General features: G+C 36.9%; 1 protein-coding gene across 1 annotated transcript; it reads left to right on the top strand.

Moving 5' to 3' along the window:
* Window positions 1-14,210: 14,210 nt before the first annotated feature.
* On the top strand, window positions 14,211-19,272 carry LOC110738135 (inorganic pyrophosphatase 1-like). Its single transcript, XM_021918501.1, has 4 exons — window positions 14,211-14,421; window positions 14,847-14,968; window positions 16,550-16,757; window positions 18,537-19,272. The coding sequence occupies exons 1-4, from the start codon at window positions 14,266-14,268 to the stop codon at window positions 18,903-18,905; spliced, it is 855 nt and encodes a 284-aa protein (XP_021774193.1). The 5' UTR covers window positions 14,211-14,265; the 3' UTR covers window positions 18,906-19,272.
* The last annotated feature ends 6,843 nt before the right edge of the window (window positions 19,273-26,115 follow it).

The following is a 26,115-nucleotide window of genomic DNA, read 5'->3' as shown; positions in this document are numbered from 1 at the left end:
CTGCAAACAATCGGAACCAAGAAAAATTCTGTGATTATCATGAAGATGTTGGTCATCACACCAATGAATGCATCAGTCTCATGCGGTATCTGGACCGCCTGGCTGAGCAAGGTGACCTTGAAACTTATGTCAAGAAATCTACGGGGAACACTTCCTCAAAAAAGCAGTCGACCAAAAAGAATCAACAGGCCGACAGCTCCGATACAGATGATGCAGTCGTCTACACCATTGCAGGCGGCTTCTCAGGAGGCGACCCCACTATTAGGGGCAACAAAGACAATATCAGACGGTTAGATGTAAAATCCGTTCACCAAGAACGGCCCTCCAAATATTCATTTCCTGAGATTGTCATCACTGAAGAAGATCTAGGAGGGGTAAGAGGGCCGCATGACGACCCTATCGTTATTGAATGTAAAGTGGCCAACCAGAGAGTTGGCCGAATCCTCATAGATACCGGAAGCTCCTCAGATCTCATCAGTAGCAAATGTCTGTCGAAACTAAAATATCAGACTGATTGCATACATCCGGCATCCCACCCTTTAGTAGGGTTTGGAGGAGGAGTCGTCCACCCAGTGGGACGAGTGGATTTACCCATCCGCCTGGGCGAAAAAGGGGAAGGACGACACATGGTAGTCCGGTTCCTGGTAGTAGAAGAACTCTCGGCCTACAACATGATTCTGGGACGACCAACCCTGAATAATTCCAAGGTTGTTATAATCCCATCTCTTATGTTGCTCAAGTTTGTGAGGGATAATGGAACAGTCGGGTCCCTAAGGGGAGATCAGAGGATGGCCCGAGAGTGATATCTCTCGGATGTCAAGCCCACTGTTATGGCCACTGGGTCGAGTGGTGGAAAAATAGACCTTGACAATGTCAAGGAGAGTACGCCTGTTCAAGAAGCAGGCGGCAAGAAGAGAAAGGCATCCCAGACAGGGGCCGCAAGAAAAGACAGAAAATAGCAATCATTAGCAGAGGAGCGGTCGGATGAATTCCGCCCTCAGCCAGCTGGTGAGCATACGGACCTGATGTTAGATGACTCGCGTCCTGACAGAACAATCAAGGTTGGGACGACTTCTCTAAGGGACCTAGGTGATGACTTTCACAAACTATTGAAAGAATACAAGGACATCTTTGCATTCGAAGTCCATGAAATGCCAGGCATTAGTCCTGATCTGGCGGTACATAAACTGGTCGTGGATCCGAAAAAGAAGCCGGTACGGCAGAAGAAGCGGAACCATGGCGAAGAACGAAGTCAAGCGGCAGCCGCCGAAGTTAAAAAATTACTTGATGCAGGGTTCATTCGGCAATGTTACTTCCCAGACTGGGTTGCAAATGTGGTGCTTGTTAAAAAGCCGAATGGCACCTGGCGAATGTGTGTAGACTACACAGACTTAAACAAGGCGTGCCCCAAAGACAGTTACCCTCTGCCTAAAATTGATAACCTGGTCGACTCAACAGCCGGCCATGCTTTGATGAGCTTTATGGACGCCTACTCTGGTTTCCATCAAATTCCTTTATGGAAGAAAGATCAGGAGAAGACGGCCTTCGTCACTGATCAGGGGTTATATTGTTACACAGTCATGTCGTTTGGTCTTAAGAATGCCCCGGCCACTTTCCAGCGAATGATAAACACTCTGTTCTTTGATCAAATTGGGAGAAATATCGAGGCATATATTGATGATATGATTGTCAAGTCTAAACTTCAGAAAGATCATCTGTCGGGCCTCCGAGAAACTTTCGCCACACTCAGGCGGCACCATGTCATTCTGAATCCCAAGAAATGTGTCTTTGGAGTTGAGTCTGGGAAATTTCTCGGATTCCTTATCAATCAGAGAGGAATAGAGGCGAACCCTGAGAAGGTGCAGGCGGTCATTGACATGCAGTCGCCTCGTACCATCCGAGAGGTTCAGAAGTTAACAGGTTGTCTGGCGGCCTTGGGAAGATTTCTAAGCCAATCAGGCGAAAAATGTCTATACTTTTTCCAGGCAATTAAGAAAAAGGCAAGGTTTGAATGGGGGCCGGATGCTGAGGCGGCCTTCTAGAAATTGAAAGTTCACTTGCATTCCTTGCCGAGGCTGGTCAGCCCTTTGCCCAAAGAAGTACTCTACATGTACCTGGCCGTCTCTGATCATGTGTTAAGCGCTGTTCTCCTTGCTGAAAGAGACGGTTGTCAGCTCCCGGTCTACTTTGTCAGTCATGTACTGAAAAATGCCGAGTTGAGGTATCCCTTAGTGGAGAAATTTGGTCTTGCACTCTTCATGGCTGTTAAAAAATTGAAGCCCTACTTTTTGGCACATGCAGTCGTCGTGTATACAGACCAACCTATCAAGCGGCCACTGACCATCATGGAGTCGTCAGGCCGAATGATCAAATGGGCCATAGAAATATAGAGCCTCGAAGTTACTTTCGAGCCTAGAAAAGCAGTGAAGGGGCAAGCCTTTGCTGACTTTATTGTTGAGATGACTCGTCCTCCGGACTCTCAAGTTACAGACCAAGTCTGGAAGGTATATGTGGATGGAAGCTCTACTTCAAATGGTTATGGAGCAGGAGTCATATGTCAGTCGCCAGAGGGCGACAGGTACGAGTATGCTTTACGCTTCAGTTTTCAGGCCTCAAACAATGAGGCAGAATATGAAGCTTTACTAGCCGGAATCCGCATGTGCAAGGCGGCAGGAGCAAGAAAAATAGACGCCTGTTCCGATTCACAATTGATAGTGAGTCAGTACAATGGCGAATACGAAGCAACCCATCCGGCCATGATCAAGTATTTACAGGCGGTCCGACAAGCAGTCGGCTCCCTTGAGGATTTCCATCTGACCCAAGTGCCGAGATCAGAAAACAACCAGGCGGATGCACTTTCAAAATTAGCATCATCCGCCTCCTGTGATACTCCTCGAACTGTTTTTTGGGAAGTAATGGAGAGGAGAAGCATTGAGGAAGAACCTATTGGAATCTTAGACAGAAGCTCAACCTAGGTGGATCCAATAAGGGCATATCTGACAAATGGTACCCTGCCGGATGATCATCAACAGGCGGCAGCACTGAAAAAACGAGCAACCAGTTTTGAAATAATAAAGGGAGAACTTCACAAAAGGGGGTACCTTCAACCCTTCTTAAAGTGTGTTACTCCAGAAAAGGGGCGAGAGATACTGGACGATCTTCACTCTGGTTACTGTGCTTCTCATATAGGCGGTAGGACGCTTGCTCAACGGGCAAGGCGGCAGGGCTACTTTTGGCCTACTTTAGAAGCAGATGCGATGGTGATGGTGAAAAAATGTGACAAGTGCCAAAGGTTTGGCAAACTAATTCACCGTCCGGCTACTGACCTCACTACCATTCATAGCCCACTACCGTTTGCTAAGTGGGGCATGGATATTCTGGGTCCATATACGCCTGCTACAGGCGGAAGGAGGTACATACTTGTTGCCGTCGACTACTTCACTAAATGGGTAGAGGCGGAGGCTGTAAAGGGAATCAAGACAAAGGAAGTAATTTCTTTCATTTGGAAAAATGTCATCACTCGGTTCGGGGTTACCATGTCTATGGTTTTTGATAATGGTCCCCAATTTGAGACGTCTGTTCTCAAAAGCTGGTTGGGTGACCAAGGAATTGCACACTACTTTGCATCTGTCGGCCGTCCACAAGCAAACGGCCAGGTAGAAGCCTTTAATAAAATCATCTCATACGGTCTCAAGAAAAAGATTGAACGAGCAGGCGGCCTATGGGCGGATGAATTACCACATGTTCTCTGGGCCATTAGGACGACTGAAAAAGGGGCGACTGGAGAAACTCCATTCCTCCTAACTTATGGTGCGGAAGCTGTTCTTCCAATAGAACACTACGAGCCGACTCTTCGAGTAATGCTATATGACGAAGAGGCAAACTGGGAAGCCATGCGCCTGGCATTAGACTCACTTCCTGAAAGGAGGGGCAATGCTGTCTTGCGCCATGAAATTTACCGCCTGAGAATGACTAGATCATACAACAAAAAAGTACACAGGCGTCCACTCAAAGTGGGGGACTTTGTACTTAGAAAAATGGAAGCAGTTGGTAGGGCTAATGAGTCTGGCAAACTAACTCCCAACTGGAAGGACCCTACCGAATCTGTGAAGAGGTCAGGGACGGTACCTACCGTCTGGGAACACCAGACGGACAACCGTTGCCTCGAACTTGGAATGTAGATAATCTTAAGAAATATTTCTTTTGAATGATGTAAATAGTCAAGGGCTACTTAATAAAAGTTTGCATACTTAATATTCAATTTTGTACTAAGAGGGGCACGCCTACTAACAAACAGTCGGCTACTCTCCATACTCAGTTTTTATTCTTACTTAAGAGGGGCATGCCTGCTGACAAACAGTCGGCTACTCTCCATGTTTAATTTTTATTCTTACTTAAGAGGGGCAGGCCGCCTATACATTTACAGTCGGCTACTCTCCATTGAGTATTTTACTCTATCTTCAAAGCATGTCGTCTGTACCTTTACAGTCGGCTACTCTCCATTGAGTATTTTACTCTATCTTCAGAGGGGCATGTCGCCTGTACCTTTACAGTCGGCTACTCTCCATTGAATATTTTACTCTATCACCATAGGGGCATGCCGTATGGACATATAGTCGGCTACTCTCCATAGAAGAGGGCCGACTGGTTCCAAACACACAGCCACCCCCCTTATACTTAACTAAAAATGATCAGGGCCTGGCCGACCCTGTGCCTAAACAGGCGGCTACCCTCCTTTTACTTAGCACCTACGTTCACCAAGAACTAACCAAGGCCACAGGCCGAATGATCAGACCAGGCGCCAAGCCAACTGATCCAATCTTCAAAACTAATACGATCTGTCCCAACATCATAGCAGGCGTCCGGCGGCATCCCTCCGGATGAAATTCGTCGCAGAGAGCAGCTCCCTTTTGGGTGGAACATTTCTCTATAAACTAATTACACGGCACCTATACGACTGTCCCCAAGGGCAACCACGTAGCCGTTTTTGAGACAAGGATAACTCTATCACTAACCAAACCAGTGGTAGCAGTTGACATCTGAGTCAGATGACCGCCTGTATTACTTGGGATAAATGCAGGGGTACCTCTTGAGTTAATAGCCAACAAACATTGGCGAATCAAAAGGTTCAGCCGGCATCCGCCGCCTGGTACCTTTACTACTCAAGCAGGAATGACGGCGACTGAGTAACACCAAAGTTAACTCATAGTCACTCTCTCAAACTTAGTATGGAGCCTAAAAGGTATGAGTCGTCTGCCTGTTTTTAGCAAACAGGGGCTCTCAACCACTACTCCTGCTAGGTTAACAACCTATGAGTTAAAAGCCAACAAACATTGGCGAATAAAGGGGAACAACCGGTACCCACCGCTTGATACCTCTACTACTCAGTTACTTGGCGACTAGGTAACAATCATGTTTACTTGGTCACTCCTTAAAAATTTAGTATGAAACTAAAAAGGTGTTCATACAGCACCGGCTCACATTAGATTAAATATGGCGGGGAACAGTCGGCCTAGACGGCCTAAAGTCTCTAGCCTAAAAACATGACAAGTAGGAAACCACTTTCCTACTTGGTTAATTTTATATGACAGAACCGCCTGCCTAAAGGGGATCCTGTCTTTAAAATGGTTCGAATACCGATTGGATAAATGGCCGACTGATCGTCTAGCCTAGAAACAGACGACCAGTCGTCCAGGGGCATAGGCGGCGTGACTAACTACCTGTACCTGTCTGCAACTATCGGCCATGTAAAACAGTCGGTATAGTGTACAATTGGATATAAGAATATTCAATACTTGAACAAGTTTGAAGCAAAACAAAAATATTCATTAAAAGGAAGCCGGTCATTAAAGACCGGCAAAATATTCAGAGCCTCGGCCCCCTGGCCGGGTAAATACAAACAAACGGCACGCAGGCCGTGGGAAGAAGACATAAAGCTTAAGAAGGGGGCAGATCTTCAATATCAGCAGCTGCCGCCTGGTCAGCACTCTTCTTGCTGGAATCGGCTTCAGCCGCATCCTTCTTTGATGCATTACCCCCAAGAGGCACAAGCGCCACTACCGGCTGCTCCTCCTCCTCCAACGCCTCTTCCTCAGCAGCCGCCAGGATCTCTTGATTATATCTATCAGAACACTGGCGGTACGTTTTTTCCCATGAGGCAAAGTCGGCATTGGGGAAGAGGCGGCCCCAAGTCATGCGCTGGATTTGAGCAGAGTCTTCCATCATCTCCCGGACCAGCTCTTTCTTTTCTTGCTCGGCCTTTTCCGAGAGCTCCTGAGTAAGACTCTTCTCCTGGGTCACCAGGCGTTCCTTTACGCTCGCCAAGGATTTCTCCAAGGTTTCGTATGAGGACATCTTTTGGCGAAGAGGTCTCAGCTCGGCCTTGAGGTTGTTGATGGTCGCCTCCAGCTCGCTATTCCTCTTCTGGGCCGCCTCTAACTGAGCCCGGATAGCGGCGGTAGCCTGCGCCTGATAATAAAGAATATCAATGGTCAGAACTTCATTTTGGGCAATTTGAAACACTTATCACAGTCAGAGGCGGCCATAGCTTTTGCAGCCTTTACCTCTTTGTTCCTCCGGTCAAGCGGCTTGCAAAGGCCGTTCACTCGGAGCAGGGCCTAAGTAAAAAGGGGAACAGGCGTCAGTTTCCAAACAAAAAGAAAACAGGCGTCCTGGAATTCAAATACTCAAAAATATGCTAAGTATACCTCAGCAAGGACCCCTGCAATCCCGTCTAGGTCAAGGGTGCCGACACCCCTGACCGCCTCTCTTTCAGCTGGAGGAACGGCCTTGATCATAGACTTGGCCACCTCGACCAAGTCAGGCTCCTGAGGGCCGGCTGCATCAAGCATAAACAAACGGATTAGACCTAGTAAAGAAGGGAGCAAGTCTAAAATTTACAAGGACAATTTCATACTTCTAGGTGGCCCAGCTGGAGTTTTAGAAGAAGTGGCCGGCTGTTTCTCAGCCGCCGCATGTTTCCTGGCAGAACCAGGAGAGCTCGCAACAGTCGTCCTCCGGGCCTTGGGGTCCGGCTGTTGGGAAGAAGAAGCTCTTGGAGCGCCCGTCTAAAAAAGAAGAAAAGAGTCAGTATATGCATAAACACAACTCCAAAAAGAGGGTGAAAGGTTCGAAGCCCACCAAGGGTGCCCCCTTATTGGGGGAGTCGGTTGAAGACTGTTGCATGATGGAGGCCCGCAACATGGCCGCCGCAGTCTTGGAGGCGGTAATTTTGCTCATGGCGTCCGCTGCAAAAACAAATAGCAAAGTTAATAAAAGTCATAACAAGAAATGCACGGAACAGCAGAGTATTCGACAGGCCGGCTACCTCTTGAGCACCGACTGCTGAGGCCACAGGCGGCCAAAAAGTACTCGTCGTAGAGCCATTTGAAGCTCGGGACGCAGTGCAGGGGTACTTGCTCTCGTACCCCTGAAGTAGAGTTCACCTTTGACTCTACTTTGAAGAGTCCTTTATCTAGGATCTCTTTCTTAGCCTTGGGGGGAACAGGCGGCATGCTGCGGCCGCCTGCAAGAAGGGGCGGATTCCTGTTCCACCTGTTGAAGCGCTTGTTCAGCTCTGTGTCTGAACTCTCAATGATGAGGAAGGTGCTCCGCCAGTCCTTCCATTTATTTGCTTTACCTCTCGTCATGAGGTAGCCCCTGTGGCTCGTCAATTGATACCAGCCGGTACCGCCTGCCTTAGGGGTCCGGCTGAGGTAGTTCATGTGGGCGAAAGCCTCGAAGCTCGGCTCCACCCCGTGCAGTTCGCACCTGGCCACATAGCCGAGTACGTTGACCCAGGAGTTCGGGGCTAACTGCCATAACCCCAACTCATACCCATCCAAGATCCGCTGAACAGCTGGATGTAGTGGGAAGCGCAGCCCAGCCTTGATGGCCGCCTCGTAGCAGCCAAAGCAGGCGCCATCATAACTGGTACCAGCCGGCCATACGACTGTGTCTTCTGGATTCGGCACGAACACTAAAAAGCCGGGGCCCATTGTGTGGTTTGCGATAAAGCTCTCCACTTTCTCTTGCATGGCCGTGATCCGGCCCCGAGGTACCGTGCAGTAGTAGGGGGTATTTTGCTCTCGGTGAGAGGTGGATGGCTCCGCCCAATCGTCCCCCTTCTCAACTGCGTGAGAAAGCCTCGCCTCTTGTAAGCGACTGTTTTTCTCTTCTGTGTCCAGGGAAGCATGGCCAGAAGAGCTAGACTCGGAATCGTCCTCTGACGAGTCCGAAGAGGACGACTCTTCCCCTCTCCCGGAGGGGCCCGCCTCCTCTCCTTTAAAAGGAGCAGGAGAGAATGTAGAATTGTCAACTGTAAAATGGGAAGGAGTCACTTTGACTCCTCCCTCAGAACTGCCGGCTTTCAAGCCGCTTTGTTTCACTTCCACATCTGGCGCCTGGTCAGATGTTTCACTAATCGGCACCCTGTGGGAGGAGCCGTCTGAGTTTGAGATCCTGACAGTCTTTTTTGTTCTGGCCATCATGCTCTGCATAGACACAGATACAGTCGAACTTTGTATAAAGGGCGAAGATGGGTCCAGAAAAGGGCAAGCGGCACTCCTAGTCCTAGATTCAGCCGTCCCCGGTGACCGGCTGATCACTAACCTAGGTCGTGTCGTGTGCTTCCGTGGTGCCATTTCAAAAAAGAATAAAGTAAAGAGAAAATTAAGAGTAAGAGAACCGACGGTTACCTGAACGAGTGACGATTGATGAAGTTCTGAAAATCCTTTGCAGTCGGCTTGTCAGAGCAGGCGGTAGGCAGAAAGGGTCCAAAATGTCAGAGCAAGTTCAGGAGTCCGAATTTTCTCTCACAAAGTTTTCAAGTGTGAAAATGACCGAAGTCAACACTCCTTTATATAGGAGAAGTGAGAAGGCGAAGGGTCACTTCCAGAATTCAAAATTTTGGCGGGAGAATCTCTCGGCCTCTCGCCGAGTGACACCTGTAGCAGGCCGTCGCCTGTTACAGGGCGATACCTGTGACAGGTAACACGTGACCAGTCACGTGCCACCCGTGAGGGGCAAATGATTAGGGGATTTTTCCCCACCAATCACCATCTGACAAGTGGACCAATCAGGTTCCGCCATGTGTCCGTCACATGGGCCAATAGGAGCCTGCCACGTGTCAAGCAATGATTCGTCCACTATGGACCAATTACGACACGACACGTGTCCTTCCCATGACACCTGGGATAACCGGTCACCTAGGCCCAACTTCCGAGGGAAGCCCAATCAGCCCAAGGTTAACCTAAACCTAGATTGACACGTTTCCCGAGGTTATAAATACCTCCCTTAATCCTCATTAAGGGAGATTACACTAAAAACGCAGATTACACACATTAAACACTCTCACCTAGAGAGACCCAATCACTTTAATTTCTGCATTAATTACTCCTTAATCAAGTACTAACTTGACCGTCGGAGGCGGATCTCCAATCATCCGGAGCATCCGTTTGTTTTGCAGGTACAGGCGTCCGGTTCCAGTCTCGGAATTGTAACTCTCCCGCAGGACATCAGAAAACCCCGAAACAAGAAGAGTGAAGGAAAACCTTAATATATCTATATATATATATATATATATATATATATATATATATATATATATATATATATATATATATATATATATATATATATATATATATATATATATATATATATAGCAATGGAGGCTAGAAAAACCCTCCCAGGCCAAGGAAAAACCCTAGAGGGAACCAAAAAACCCTCCCAAGGAGAGTGTGAAGAAGATGAGGGGTTTGGAGGGGGTATATATAGTTGTAGGAAAAATGAAATATAATAAGCTCGTGAAACAAGAATTATGGAAATATTGGCTTTATAAGGAATGTAATTGGATGGGAAATTAAAATTAAGGTAAGTGCTTACTTAAAAGAACAAGTAGAAAATAGGTTATAAAAGTTTTCAAAAAGAAAATAGGTTATGAAAAGTATTAAATAGTAAGATGATCATGAAAATAGTTAAGAAAATAAAAGCTTGCTCAGAAAATAAGTATAGGAGATTTTGTATCAAAATATATGATCCATTATAACTTAATTAAGTAAGATATTATTTTATGAAAATAAGAAATCTTGAAATTTAATTAATTTATCGTATAAATTAAATAAAATCTACGCTCATAAAATCCGAAATTATTAAGTTTCCAAAACTCTTTTTTAATTTCCAAATTCGAACCATATAAATCTATCTATCTATATATTATACTAAAAGACAAGCACCTCAATGTGAGGATGACAAATGTTACTCTCTCATTGGTTTATCTTAAACATAAAATATATTTATATAATTACTGTTTACATGTTCAAGCATAGTTATTTTTGTTAAACTTCAAACAATAAAAGCAAGTTTCTATACATGTATAAGATTTTCATAATTTCCTAACATAAATATTGATTTTATTTTTTTTATAATAAATATATACTTTCCAATACTACAAATAATCCATAAAGTCTTTCCAATCTTTATTTATAGTCAAGTTAAAGAATAATAACTAATTTGAAGCAATATGATTAAAGTGGCATAATTAAGGAACCAAATATTTCGTATTTTGAAAGACTAATATTGTTTTTTTTATGAAAATTAAATTTATAGTCAGTTAAAGAATAATAACTAATTTGAAGCAATATGATTAAAGTGACATAATTAAGGAAACAAATATTTCGTATTTTGAAAGGCTAATATTTTTTTTATGAAAATTAAATAAAATCGATAGAACTTAGTTTGACGTCAATTATGAAATCAATACAAACATTTTAAAAAAATCAGATGTACAATAAAATATTGTGCACCTATTATAAAAGCTACCCTGTAATGAATGAAAGTTACTTATGCTTTATTGATAAAAGTTACCCAAAATAGTCTACAAGTTATCCTAAATTGAATTCAAGTAATCGGTTGAATACAAAAGTTTTTGATAAAGATACAAATAGTGTAAAAATTACTTTTATCGTTTGTTGTACACCTTGACAAATACTGAATGTTGAGCCGAAATGTTGTCTTGGAATAAAATACATAATCTTAAACAAAAATTTAATTTTAATCGGCCTTTCATTTTCTATACAATGTCTTTTACAATGACCTTTTGTTTTTCTTGCATTAAAAAAAAACTTGAACCAATAACCAATCTAAACAAGAATAATAAAAGTTAAATTGAATTAGACATTTGACGGAAAAAGGATAGATATAAAATGTATTATTACTATTACTCATGTTTTAAATTGTAATATTCGTATTAACAATGCTATTACTTATGAATTTTTTTTAGAAAAACTAACATTTTAATTTTTTTTAGAAAAACTAACATTTTGATTTAAAAATAGTGCATTGCTCATGTACTATACCAGATATACAACAATCATGTGCAATAATTTATGTTATTTTATACATAATAATACTTTTAACTATAATAGTATGTGTATATAATATAATATTTTTTATAATATAAAAAAGTATATGTATATAATATAATATTATATAACACGTGTCCTCCATACCAAGTGTTTGTTTGTTGGTGTAGTGGTGATTGTGACTACACTTGGTAGGGAGGACCTGTGTTTGCTCCCCTGCAACAACAATCGGAAGGGGATTGGAACCTAATAACCTAGAACAGATCCTCAAATCTGGAGTAGCCCAAAGGGGATTGGAACCTAATAGCCTAGAACAGATCCTCAAAACTTTAGTTGAGTGACTTTGATTTAGTGATTGTACGGTAAAAAGATATTGACTTCGATCTTGAAACCTAATAGTCTAATAAATTCTAAATAGAAAAATTAAAACAAAAGGAAATGAAAATAGTAAATGGCTATAAATATTGAAATAAACATAACCTTTTAAATCAATTTAGCGAATTCAAGAGACAATTTTAAGGCTTTTAATATTAAATGGGGGAAAATGTATGTAAAAAGAACATTTTTAGATATTTAAATGTCCATGCACTATTATAAGAGTTTTGTTAACCATTTTATAATTAAGGTAGGGATAAATCTTAGTAATATATACTCTGTATATTTTATTTATATAAAATTATCAGTATCCATACCTATATACGAAGTATTTGTGCTGTATACTATATTTAATCAGTTGTTGGTTATATATATGACTATTATATAATATATAGTTTTTGGCACAATGCTTAACTTAGGAAAATATATGTTCTGGTAGGTCAAATATAAGGTTATTATTGTGTCTATAGATTGAATGAGTGCGACGGGTAAATAAAACATGTATATATTAGATTGATTGTAGTTACTGATGCTAATGGTATGATAAGAAAGTTTTAGTTTTTTCTCAATGGGAGATATAAATAAATTAGTCCACTTCTTATGTAGCTATGTGGAGTATTATTCAATTATTTTTCAATTAATAAAATAACATTATAAAAAATTAAAAGAAATTCAAATAACATAAAATACTATTCAAATAACGTTCCTTTAACTTTTTTTTTATTGACAATTAGTAACCAAGTCCTTTAATAGTAAATGAATTACCTTTGTTTTTATTTTTATTTTTCCTACGGGTTTAATAATTTGATTTATAAATCGTGCATTGCATGATGCTAGTCATTTAATAAATGAAACTTTAATTTCAAAATTTTTGGACCAAATCATTTAATAAAATCATTTATTTATCAAAAATTTGAAAATCATATATTAATTTTAAAAATAATTAATTAGGAATTCTTTTAAAAAAAGTCGGGCCAGGTAATGTACAATATATATTTATAAAATTAGATTTAATTTCTTATAAAATATCCGAAATTATATACTTTAAGTATATAGTTATTGGTTTTTGCAATTAAGTTAAATGAATAGATAATTTTATCCAAAATATAAAATAATAATTATATTTTTAAGTTTAAGTTTTGACGAATGACTCGTTTCAATATATCTATTATTTGTTTTACCCGAACTGTATACAACTTGTGCCTCGTTTAGCTTAAATCGTTTACAATTGAAAACCATTTAAACTTAGGAAAAACCTGAACAATATGAACCGAAATACTTCAACTTGTAACCCGTTACACACAAATTGTTTACTCGTACAATTCACGACTTGTTTACCTCGAAGCATTAATAATCTACAACTGATAAATAAAACTCAAATAAATCCATTTTTAACAATAACAAATAAATATATAATTATATATAAATCCACCAAAACTATAATTAATTTGAGTTAAATACAAGCTATTGATGAGTGATAACAAGATATTTGTGAACAACAATAAGTCAAACAAAAAATTATTTATGTGAAGCTTATTTAGTAATTAAACAAGCCCTAAACATTTGTTCAAGTTTGTTAATTGCTTGATGAACAATTTTTTTTAGCTTATTCACATGTTCTTCACAAACATATTTCAACTCATCTCCACCACTAGCATTACCAGATTAACCAAAATCACTTAAAACCTGATCCGATTATAACACAACCCAATCAATATGAACGTGAACATGCTTTAACACGTAAAATCATTTCCAACCTAAATTTTTTCAACTAGAGTTGAGTGTGACATGGTTCAGCTATAATTTGACCAAATCATGACCTGATTTGATATTAAATCAACCCAAACTTATTTTAACTTGGCTTGATTTGTCTCCAACCCAATCTAACATGTATCAATCGAAATCGGATTTAAATCACCCTAATTACAACTAGCCCCGGTTATGACCTAATTCAATTTGAAATCATATGAATAATAACAAAACAAAATTGACCAGCTAACTTTTAGAATCAACCGCCAGTAAAATAAAATTAACCTATTTAACCAAACTCATGATTGTGATCCACCCGACCCAAAATCAAACCGTCAAACCATAAAACTCAAGTTGTACAAGCAATGTTCACATTTTTTTGTATGAAAAAACCACACATACTCCATACACTAATAACTACCACTATCATGTTTGTTCTACATACTATACGTTGCTTTTAAAACCCATTTAATTTCTGTTATCCTTTTCCCCTTCAAAGTGTAAAACCACCAAAAAGAGATACACTTTATGACTTTTCCAGTTTTCCTAACTCCCTAATACACGAATGGGTGTAATATTCCATGGTATCAAAAATTTTACCAACTAATTTTATTTTTTTTAGTTTTGTTTTTTTTCATGTTAAATTAGGCCATTAATTTCTATAAATACCCCCTTACTCCTCCTCCAAATTTCTCACCTCTAAACATAAACACAAAGAGTTTTTGCTGTTTTTGAAACCAAAAAAACAGTTTTTTTAAAACCTTCTGTTCTATTTCCCATGGGTTCTCAAGCTCCAATGGTTGATATCATGGTCGTTTTCGATTTCGATAAAACCATTGTTGATTGTGATACTGATAATTGGGTTATAGATAATCTTGGTTTCACTGAAATGTTCGAAAAGCTTCTTCCTACCATGCCTTGGAACACTCTAATGGTCTCTTTTTTTCTCTGTTTCCTCTGTTTTTTTTCTCTGTTTTTATTATGATATTTATTTATTTATTTATATATTTATTTATAATAATGTAGAAATAATTACTCACTTTTTAACTCAAAATCTCCTTGTTATAATTAATAATAAATAAATGCACTAATAAAAATAAAATAAGGACTTTCCTATACAACTGATACAGTACATGTTGCATAATTGGAGATTTATGGACTATAAACTTGTGAAAAAACCCCAGAAAAAAAAAATTTGTTACTATTATTTGTCATGAAAGAGGCATTAAAAATGCAGTCACAAAACCCGAAAAAATGGTGTAATTAATTGTTCATTATCTTACACATTTTTTGTACTAATTATTACGAGTAATTATGAATTTTAATACTAAAAATTTAGATTTTATTTGTAAATGACAGGATTTGATGATGAAGACGATGCATGAGAAAGGAGTGACAAAGGAAGATATAGTAGAGGTCTTAAACAGAACTCCTATGCATGATCGTATCATTCCCGCCATTAAATCTGCTTATGATGCTGGGTATTTTTCTTGCTTTTTTTTCCTCTATTAATGGATGTATGGTCAGCAATCATTTACAACATGATATTTTTCATTATTACCTAGTACAAACACTACAAAGTAATTTTTTTTTTTTTTAAAAGATGAGTAAAAAGTTTATTTGCGTTTTGTTGTGTCCTAGTAAAATTTCATATGATTATATAATTATTTACGCTCAAAAAATAGGTTAGTAATTAACACGGAATATAGTATTTCGTAATGAGCTGACATGAGAGTATCTATTTTATAAAGTGTTAATTTTTTATGTTGTGACAAAAATTAAATTTCATGTTATGAGATCAAATTGTGCCACAAAAAAACCTACTTGGCTAAAATAATTTTTTTCACTAAAACATGTATCAATTGGAAGATAGAGTAATAAAAGTTCGGAGAACTCAAAATATTGGTCCAACGAAATTTTACGATTGTAAATTATTTGATCTTATACTTTATAACAGTTACTACACATTTTTTACGAGTAATTATATGCTTTAAACAAAATGAGAAGAATAATTTATTTGGTAAAGTAATCTTAATTTCATGATTTATAGTTAAAAGTACACCGTATTATATATATGTAAAATAATATTTGGTAAATTTCAATACTATTAATGGAGGTACATACAAAATACTCCATATATATAATAATATTAAAGCATACACTGTGTTTTTTGCACCTGTGGTGTCATAAAAATAATTCACACATTTAATAGCTAAAGTTACTAAATAGAAAGAGTGGTAATTTGAAATTGCTCCCAACATGTGAAAACTGAAAAGAAGAATGGAAATGATAAACCTTGGAAAGAAAGTTAGGGTTATAAAATAAAATATATTGCAAGTTTAATTGTTGGGTTCGATATTGTAAACTTTTTGAGGTTGGGAATTTCTGGGCTTGAAAAAAAAATAAAATAAAAAAATAAAATAAAAAAACCGCAAATTAGAAGTTTCTTCTCAAGGTTACACCAAAAAACCTTGTCCAATTGTATGTCCTCCCAAATTTGAAAGCGTGCTATGTTAGACTAGTAAATTATTATCTGAAAATGGAAAAAAGAAAAGAAAAAAGAGACTAATAAATTATTAATTATTATTTGAAGAAACAATCAATTTAAAAATTACTAAAGTGAAGGTTATCACGCCCTTTTATATTCATATTTATTATACAAAAACATGGAGTACAATCAGTACATATTAAAAAATATTGTTATACGGTTACATTTATTATTTCTATTAAAACCTTGTTTTATCCACATTAATTATGATACACATAATAATTTTTACCAATTAAAACTGATTTTTACTAATTAAATCTATTTTTTTTACCAACTTAAACTTGTTTTAAATGAATTTTCCTGTAAATAGTCATGTAGATCAAACTTTCTAATTATAACGGACAAAAACTATTACTTAATGAATCTAAATATTTTTTTTTTACCAATTAAATATTTTTACTGATTAAAACTGAATTTTTAATGAATGCCGTTCTGACAAGGAGATTCAATTCGCAGTATTGAGGTTTCTAGAAGTATAAATGAATTGACCTATGTAGGACTTGTGATATTTCAGGTGTGATTTGAGGATACTAAGTGATGCAAACAGATTCTTTATAGAAACAATATTGGATCATCATGGAATCAAGGATTATTTTACTGAGATCCACACTAATCCTGGTTATGTGGATGAAAATGGAAGAGTTAGAATATTTCCTCACCATGATTTCACTACTGCTCCTCATAACTGTGACAACATTCTTTGTCCCCCTAACATGTGTAAGGTATATATTTTCTTACATAGTAAAATTGTCAATTTTTTTCAATTTTATTCATGTACTGTGCTTTAGGATAAGATTTATTTATTTTGACATGTGTTTCACAGTGAAGAAAGTAAATAAGATTACCCTTACTTAGCTTTGTTGTTTACTTTATTAAGGGTTTATTTGATTTTGACAATTTTATTCACACATACATACATTTGGTCATCATTTATAGTTTAATTATAGGAAAAATCATAAGCATGTGTGATTTTGTAATATTCATCTCGATTCCTGTTTTTTTTTTTTTGTACAAAAAAAAAAATTAAAAAATCCATCTCAATATCTACTTTTAATACGAATTTTTCTCTAAAAAGTTCTCCTGTTTTGATCTTATGATGGGACATTTATATATTGGAAAAAAAATCTAAATACAAAAGGAAATAACTTTTATATTTTATACATATTAAAAAATTTATTGGACAAATTTATATTTTGACTAACAAATTGATTATTATTTAATTTGATGAAGAACATGGAAAAAATATTGATAAAAGGAAATAACTTTATATTTTATACATATTAAAAAATTTATTGAATAAATTTATATTTTGACTAACGAATTGATTATTATTTGATTTGATGAGGCACAAGGAAAAAAGAATTGATTAATTTGGACATTGCAAAGAATAAAATATATAATAGTAAAAAGATTAATTATTTTCAGGAAAGAAAAATACTTTAAAAGAAAATTTTAATTATTTTTCTACTCATTTAGAAAATAATAATAATAATAAAAAAATAAATAACCACAAAAATCTGTAGTCTGTACTCTGTATATAGAGATAAAAATGTGTAAGAAGTAATCAGATGAATTGGGCCTAACCCCTATGTAGTCGATTATGAGAGGAAGAGAAGGACGGCCCCATCCACATTCTCCTGACTCCTTTCACATTTTAGACCATCATGCGCTCTAGCATTAGAGGGCCAACCCCATTTTTAAAGTACTTTTGTTTTGTTCTTGCTAATTTAACTTTTTTAGATTATTAATATGAAAATAAATAAATAATAAATTTAATTATATAATTACAAATCAATTTCCTACAGAAAATTTTGGCCTCATAAAATAAAAATTGGGGTTTTATGAGAAAGGTAAAATCAAATACAATCGAAATGGGCTTGTTCGTAATCGTTTTATTTCTTTTTTGAATTTTTTTTCCAGTTTATCTTATTTTGAAAAAAAAAAAACAAAAACAAAAAATTAGAAAAAGTTGTTTTCACTTTTCTGTTCTTATTTTTCAAAATTATCATGATTTTTAATAGTTTAACTACTTTTTGATTCATTATATAACATATATCATATGATTTTATAAATAAAAAAACAGAAAGCCACATCAATGTTAAACGGACCCGAAAGCTTTTAAAACTATGATCAATGAAGAGTTCTTAGTGTTGTTGATTTTGTAGTCTATAATATATGATAATTGATATTCTTATATGATTATGTTATTTGTGTCTAAAATTCATCCACGATCACATAAAACAAATGTATTACTTTATAAATATGAGGCATAAATAATATTTGTGTCTAAGTAATAAAACTAAAGAATAGTAGAATGAATGAAGGTAGACAAAATATGTCACTATCAAAATAAGCTAGGTTACAAAGGGTATGAAAGATATTTCCAAAAAAAATGGAAAGGTACATTAATCATTTATCATTTAGTGGAAGAAATAATTTATCTTCTTTATAATTTTCTTATTAAATCCACTAATAATATGATTTCTTCTACTAAACAACAGGGTGTAGTGATGAAACAGCTATTAGCTAATGAAGGGGACAACACATTCATCTATTTAGGTGATGGAAATGGAGATCATTGTCCTAGCTTAAAGCTAAGAGAAGGTGATTGTTGCATGCCTAGGAAAAACTACCCACTTTGGGGTGTAATTTCAAGTAACCCTAACCTCATCAATGCTAAGATCCATGGATGGTCCGACGGGGGCGATCTCGAACGTGTCCTACTCTCCCTCATCCATGACTTGTTATCTAATAAGCAAGAGAAGAAAGGTGGACATCAAAGCTTGGCTAAGGTTGATTTCAAGCTTAAGAATAACGTGCCAAGGCCTTCACGTGAAGTTCTACCACCAGCACTTTCAGTGTCTCAGTAATAACGATATTGACTAATAAAACTCCCTCCGTCAAAATTTAATTGTCACATGTTATTTTATATTGTGTTATCATATGACAATTATTTCTAGACAGAGAAAATATCTAGATATAGTATCGTGGTTACCATTATCCCGTCAAAATTATGTTTGAAAAAAATGGTGATTCGAACCCCCCACATAGCCTGCCTATCATATGTTACGAAACTATGAGTGAGCTTAGGATGTGGTCGTATGAAGTATATATAAGCTTTGAGTTTGAGCTAATTTTTTTTAGCCAAATTAAGCTAAATTAGGCATCATAATAGTGTGTACTTTATTGTAATCTCAATATGAAGTAAAGGCAAAATAGCCATTTCTATTTCATTTACATAATGTTACTATGCGAGTGCTTCTTCCTTTTTTTTTTTTTTTTTTTGAGACATCATCCTTTATTATCTAATCATCTAACACGAGTGGGTCATTGTACTATTATACCAATTATGACCTAAGATATTGTCACTTTCAATGAGCATTTTAAGTTAAAATAAAATTAATCCTTGAAGTTGTTTATTTAATTTTATAAATAATCAAGCTAAATTTGAACTACACTTCAAATTCCCTAAAAATTATTTAAACTTCTTCATCATCACTTTAATAGCTTTAAATATTCAAAATACCCTAAAAAATTGGCTAGCTATATACATATCAAATGACAAATACCCTAAAAAACACAAATTAAAGATGTGGGAGATAGAATGTTGATGTGGTAAGTGGATGTTGGTTAATATGAAGTATAAAATAAAATAAAAAGTTATAGAGAGATTATACTACAATGGTGAGGGTATAGTACAAACAGTGATTAAAAAATAAAATTGTATGAACAATAAGAATGGTAAAATATTTAGAGAGCTTTGTAAAAATGATATAAAATATTTAAAACCTTCTGAAATAAACAAAAATATAAAATGTTATGATAGAACATACATAAATGTAAGCAGCATATGATATAAGTAACATATTAGTATATCTGTAGTCCTGTAGACGAACTCACGTGGTTACATCATTTTTTTTTTCAAGATAAATAAAGGTTTGGAATTAGTAGATTAATTGCATATATTCTTAAATATCCCAGGCACAATCATGCAGGATTATACCCCTTTTTCTCTTGATTCTTGTATCACCAATAATATTGTGATCTCCTCAAGTAAGATTGCCAATCATTAACAAAGTCCAATTTGGAAAAATTAAAGAAAAACTAAGGTGCTCCTAAGGTGTTTGAGGGGATGTCGACAAGTAGCAATTGTGTTTAAACACAAGTAGCACAAAATTCAAGAACTAAGTGTTAAAGAACAAATTAAAAGTAAAATTTATCGCAATGTGTCAAGTATGGGCAAGAAACACAAGTTGGAAGCAATATAAAGACTAAAGAGCCACCTAGATGTGTGAATACGGACCATCGAATCGGATTGATTTCGAGCTGGTCACAATAATGAGTCGATAATTTCCAATTCAGATTAATTTATGTCAAATTGGCCCCTCTAGATTAGGATAGGTAAAATGGATTAATTATCCTGGTCTAAATACGACTTCTCTCTCTAACCAAAAAATCTTCATCCTCTCTCGAAATCCTCTGCAACCCACAAACCCTAAGAACTCGTCAGAGTTCCGGCGCTGCAGCCGAACTCCGGCGAATCCCCTCTTCTTCTTCTCTTACTTCCCTTCTCTCCTTCTTCTTTCCCTTCTCTGAGGCGTTTCTTTTTCACCGATTAGAAGTTGTGCCTCCTATCTCCAGCGAGCCTCCTTTTCTCTTCTTCTTGTGTTTATGTGAGCATCTCCCTGTTAAAGAAGTTTCGAGGAGAGTATTCCGAACGTCGGACTCCGTCACCTTCCCCACCTTAGCGTGCGTGCGTGGAAGGATATCGTTTAAAGGGTCTCTCCACCGGCAAAACAAGGCCTAAGGGCTAGGCCTAACGCCGCCGTCATAGGTCATCGATAATTTTGACCGTGACGGAAACGGTAAAGTTAGGCCGGGTTAGGGTTTCGTGGGTCCTTGTGCTGGAGGGCTAGGCCTAACGCCGCCGTCAAGTGAAGTTCGTGACGGAAAAGATGAAGTAAGGGCTAGGGTTTCGAGGTTCCTTGTGTTCGTGGGTCCATGTTCTTGTGTTCGTGGTTTCGGTTTGGACGGTGCTCTCCTCTGGTTTGTTCTCTTCCTAAGTATGTTTTTAGTTGGTAATTATCAGAGTTTACTTGTTTTAGTTTGTTTTATGGCATGTTTTAGCCCCCTTTGGCTGTTTTCCGGGCTATTAAGTTGTTTTGGCTATAGTATTTTGGATGGTTGTGTGCAAAGGGAGTTAGTATCCTTTGTTAAGGATTGTGGTTTTAGTGGTAAGAGAGTTTACAGGTTTGGTTGTTGGGGGTTTGAACAAGAAGTTGGCCTTGGCTAAGGTGAAGTGTGTATTTTGTTCGAGTGGTATTGGTTTGGTTTCTTTTCCCTTCTGTTGTAATGATTCTTGTGATCATTACTCTTGAAATTTGTTATCTGAAGCAAGCGCCAAACTTCGTTTTGGGGTTTCTCGAGCCTCGACGTTGTCAAAGCATTCTTATCAACAAGGAAAGCTATTGATTGAAAGGTCACTAGTTCAATTCAAGTGACCCATTTGAAGACCTTACTTGGTGGTGAGTTGATCCCGCCTGGTAAGGAAAAGCTAGCCATGGTCAAACAATTTTGATTCTCTCCGTTGCTCTCTTTATGGTGTGTAGTATTTTTTTTGCTCCTTGGTTTCTAAGGAGTCCCTTATCTGCGACAGGTCCGGCCAACTCAAATTTATTTTTATTTTTAATGTCAAAAGTTGTTGTAAAAGCTTAAATTAAGTGTTAAAAGTCATGCTTTAAGTTTTAGTTCTTATTCTGTATTTTGTAAACTCTGATTTTATAAATACATTTGCTTTTGTCAAACAAAAAAAAAAAAAAAAAAAAAAAAGAAGAAGAAGAAGAATAGGATAGATCTTAAAAAAAAGGTTAGGAGGTCAGGTCGAATAATCATCGGGTAAGAAATGTTGGTTATTAGTTTGGTCATAATAAATTGTTATCAAACGGGTCATATCATTATTTATTGAACTTTCGGTGTCATGCACGGTAATTTTCAATAACCATTATTAAACCATCGTTATAAATTGTTGTTTTGGTTAAAAAAAACTAAAAATATATTTAACAAATTTGAATCAAATTAATGGATTGCGAACGATATATTTGATATAAAATGATGTAGAAAATGATCAATTTTTGTTAAAAATTGTTTTTTTAGTTTATTTTTATTTATAGCTATATAAATTTTTTGTGTTAAAGGTATGTTAAATCTTTGGAAAAACACACTTTAATAATCTCAACTTTGTCTGATTTACTTTAAATAATCTCAACTTTCGATTATTCTGCAATAATCCCAACTTTCACCTCAGTTTTCTTCCAACAATCCCAAACCAATCAACAACCTATTATTGTAGGTTACTTGACACATGTTGATATGTGAGTGGTTCAAAAATAAATTATACAAAAATAAAATAAAATAAAATAAACCCATCCTAATAACCAGTTAATCACCCCTTACCCAGCCTGAGCTCAGCCCCGACAACTACCCCCACTGCCTACCCCGCCGCCGAAATCAACTCCGTTCACATCAAGTTGACCGGAACATCCCATTTCACAGCCCCGCCTCCAAAACCATCCCAAAGTCGAAACCCCACCCAAACTACCGTAAAATCACTCAAAATTCACCCCAAATTGAAACCCCCACCCTGAAACAACCCTAACCCATCTACTGACGGTGAGTCGCTGAAGGCGCTAGTGTTTCTGGTAATAATACGTTAATTGGCACCGAAAATTCGTCAATCTGGGCTGAAAACGCCGGAATTCCTCCAAAATCTGGTGAATACAGTGAAACTCCTTCAATCTGTGGTGAGGTAAAGCTGATTGGCGCCGATATTCCGCCAAACTCCAGTGAAAATGACGAGAAATCATAATTTGGCGCCGGAAACTTGCTCAATCGCCGGTGAGGAGGAAGTGTTGGATTCCAGTTGGGAATGGAGAGGAGATGGGAGGGAGTACGACAAGGCTAGTGTTTTTGTTGATTTTTTTTTTTTTAGTTTTTTATTTTTTTATTTTTTAGACTTTCATTTTTTGGACCAATAAATGCTCAACACGTGGCATATTGGAAATTCTTTTAAAAAAATTAACCTTTTAAGTAGGTTGCCTGTTTTTGGGACTGAAGAAAGAAAACACAGGTGAAAGTTGGAATCATTGTAGAATAATCGAAAGTTGGGATTGTTTAAAGTAAATTGAGCAAAGTTGGGATTATTAAAGTGTATTTTTCCTAAATCTTTTGTATCTATACCTAAGAAATAGAGGTGATCAAAATTTGGGCCGGGCTAGGCCTTAACATAATTTCTAGTGCCCAAACTCGCAAAAAAGTAGCAGGTTTATCGGGCATAAGAGGGCTTTTCGGACTTTTTTGGGCTGAATTCGGGCTTTTTAACTAAAAATGCGTTTTAAAGCTTGTCCAAACCAACCCTATTTTCGGGACGAATCGGGTCGGGCCAATGTTGATCACTTCTACTAAGAGACATGTACCCATCTATATCTTCGCTGCAAATAGGGCAGGTGCGAAGCATACATTTAACATATTTATACCCTCTTTCCTTCGGAGGGTCGCTTGGAATGAGGGTAATAAATTAGGGGGGTAATAAAAGTCAAATGAGATATTATAGTTGATTAGAGGTATTATTATAGGGAGACAAAGTGTTTATGAATGATTAAGGTTGTAGTGACATAAGGAAAAGAGAGGGGAGGAGGAATTATTACCCTTAAAATGAGGGTATTAGGTTACCCACCCTCCCCCTAGTATAACCTATTACCCCCAAAATAAGGGTAGTAGTTCCCTTTCTTCACCTATCACCACACCATCATTATATAAATCTTCTTACAATCACATGATCACTAGCTCTCCCTCTCCTATGTTTACTTTAATTTTGTTTGGTTTGACTTTTATTACCCCTTAATTTAATACTCTCAATCCAAGCGCCCTTTGAATGGAGATTGAACATATCCCACCCTAAAGTTGGTTTTTGTTTTTTGGGGGGCATCATTTGGATATTGTCTCATGAACTCCACTTTAACATAAACAATTCAAGAATTATATAATTAGATAGTGATGGTTAAATTAAATTATATATGTAACCATGTAGTATGTAAATAGTGTCAGCTACTAACAAGAAACTTGTCAAAAAAAAAAAAAAAAAAAAAAACAAGAAACAGTTAAAAAAAAGAAGAAATTTTGACTTATATCACAAAAAACATAAATGGAATATAACACCACAAAAAATTCCAAAAATTGGTTTCACCATCACTTGACGAATTCTTGGATGAAATCCATTAGTGGGGCCCACCATGTACACGTGTCACTAATCTATTGATTTTTTAAAATAAAGAAAAATACCCTAAACCTTAACCCAGCAACCACCCACACCACACGCAGCCTTACCCCCACCGTTGGCACTCCTCCCCATCCCATCCCCCACCACCATCGACACCCCTAGGTTTCCACTAGCACTAGTGAAACCCTCCCCAACTAACCACTAACATAGCATCACCACCCTATCCCACCCCAAAATCTCCCCAACCTCACCACCGAGATTCGCCCGCCTTATCCTTCACCTTTAAAACGTGCAAAATTGATCACGACAATCCCAAAATGATTAATTTTGATGGTTAATTCTAGTCGTTTCAAGGGTGGGGAGATAGGGTGGTTTTTGGGGTGGGTCGAAAAGGTTAATAGGTTGCCAGTTTTAGGAAGGGGGAAAAGGAGAGATCACCATTTTTAGGAAGGGGAAAAGGAGAGGTCGTTGGTTTTGAGGGGAGGGGGGTGGCTAGGGTGGTATTTGGTGAAGAGGAAAAGAGGAAGGGACTATGTTGGTGGGGAAAGGGAGAGGTCGTCGGTCTTGAGAGTGGTGGGCTGGTGTTTGGCTGGTTTTGACAATGAGGTGAGATGGAGCAGGGGGTGTTGGCGGCAGGGGTTAAGCTTGCTAGAGGTAGAGGGTGGTGGGTTGGGACCACTGGGTTAGTGATTAGTTTTTTTGTTTTTTAAATAATAGATTAGTGACATGTGTTGTGGTGAGTCCTACAAATGTATTCCAAATAATTTGTTGAGTGGCACAAATTCTTAAATGAACTTATGAACCTGGTTCACACTAATTTATTGTGGATCACAAAGAAACTGTGGTTGTTTTATTAATAAAAAAAAATGTCACTTTAATAAAAAATAAGGTCACTATGTTGAAATAAAAGTAATTTTGGTAATATATAGGCTATAAGAGGTTTTTTTTTAATGAAATATTTTATATACGGGTTAATATGAATAATAAAGGTCACTATGTAAAATTTAGAGTCATAATGTCGTACGTATTCAAGTTCACAATAATATTAAACGTTAAACAAGTTTTAATAAAGGTTACTCCCTCCATATTTTTTTAAGTGTTACACTTCCCATTTCCGGCCGTGTTTTTTTAAGTGTTACACTTCCTTTTTTTTGGCAAAAAAGCTACATTAAAATATTATATCTCTCACTTCTCATGGTCCCTAGTTCCCTACCCAAACCCACTACTACTTTTTTTTTATTATATCTTTCCTCACACATTCAAAACTTTTCAATAAACTATTAACCCCACTATCTTTCTTTTACAATTTTTTAATACTCCAACTACCCCACTAACCTTTTATTTTATTTAAGTCAATTAAATTGCCTAAAACGATGTGCCGATCAAAGTGTAACACTTAAATAAACACAAAGGGAGTACTATGTTAAAAATAAGGGTCACTATGTTCAATATAATATTCGTTGCGTGTGTATAAATTTCGGGTCCAGAATAATATTATTGTGCACCAAGTCCACGAAAGTCTTTCTAGTTAAGTGGTGGTGAAATCCTTTTTTTTTTTTTTTTTTTTGTGGTGTTATAATCAAATTTTTGTTTTTTGTGGTGTTACAATTATTTTTTTTTAAATTTTTTTTTTATTTTTTTATGTTACGAGTCAAAATTTTCTAAAAATAATACTCTCTGTGTTTTAATAAGAGTTACACTTATCAAATCCGACCGTGTTTTAATAAATGTGACACTTTCTTTTTTTGGCGAAATGCTACATTTAAATATTATATTTCTCTCCTCTCGTGGTCCCTACCAAAACT

This window comes from Chenopodium quinoa, unplaced genomic scaffold, assembly GCF_001683475.1.
Source record: "Chenopodium quinoa cultivar QQ74 unplaced genomic scaffold, ASM168347v1, whole genome shotgun sequence".
NCBI lineage: Eukaryota > Viridiplantae > Streptophyta > Magnoliopsida > Caryophyllales > Amaranthaceae > Chenopodium > Chenopodium quinoa.
This window is presented reverse-complemented; position numbering and strand designations above follow the sequence as displayed.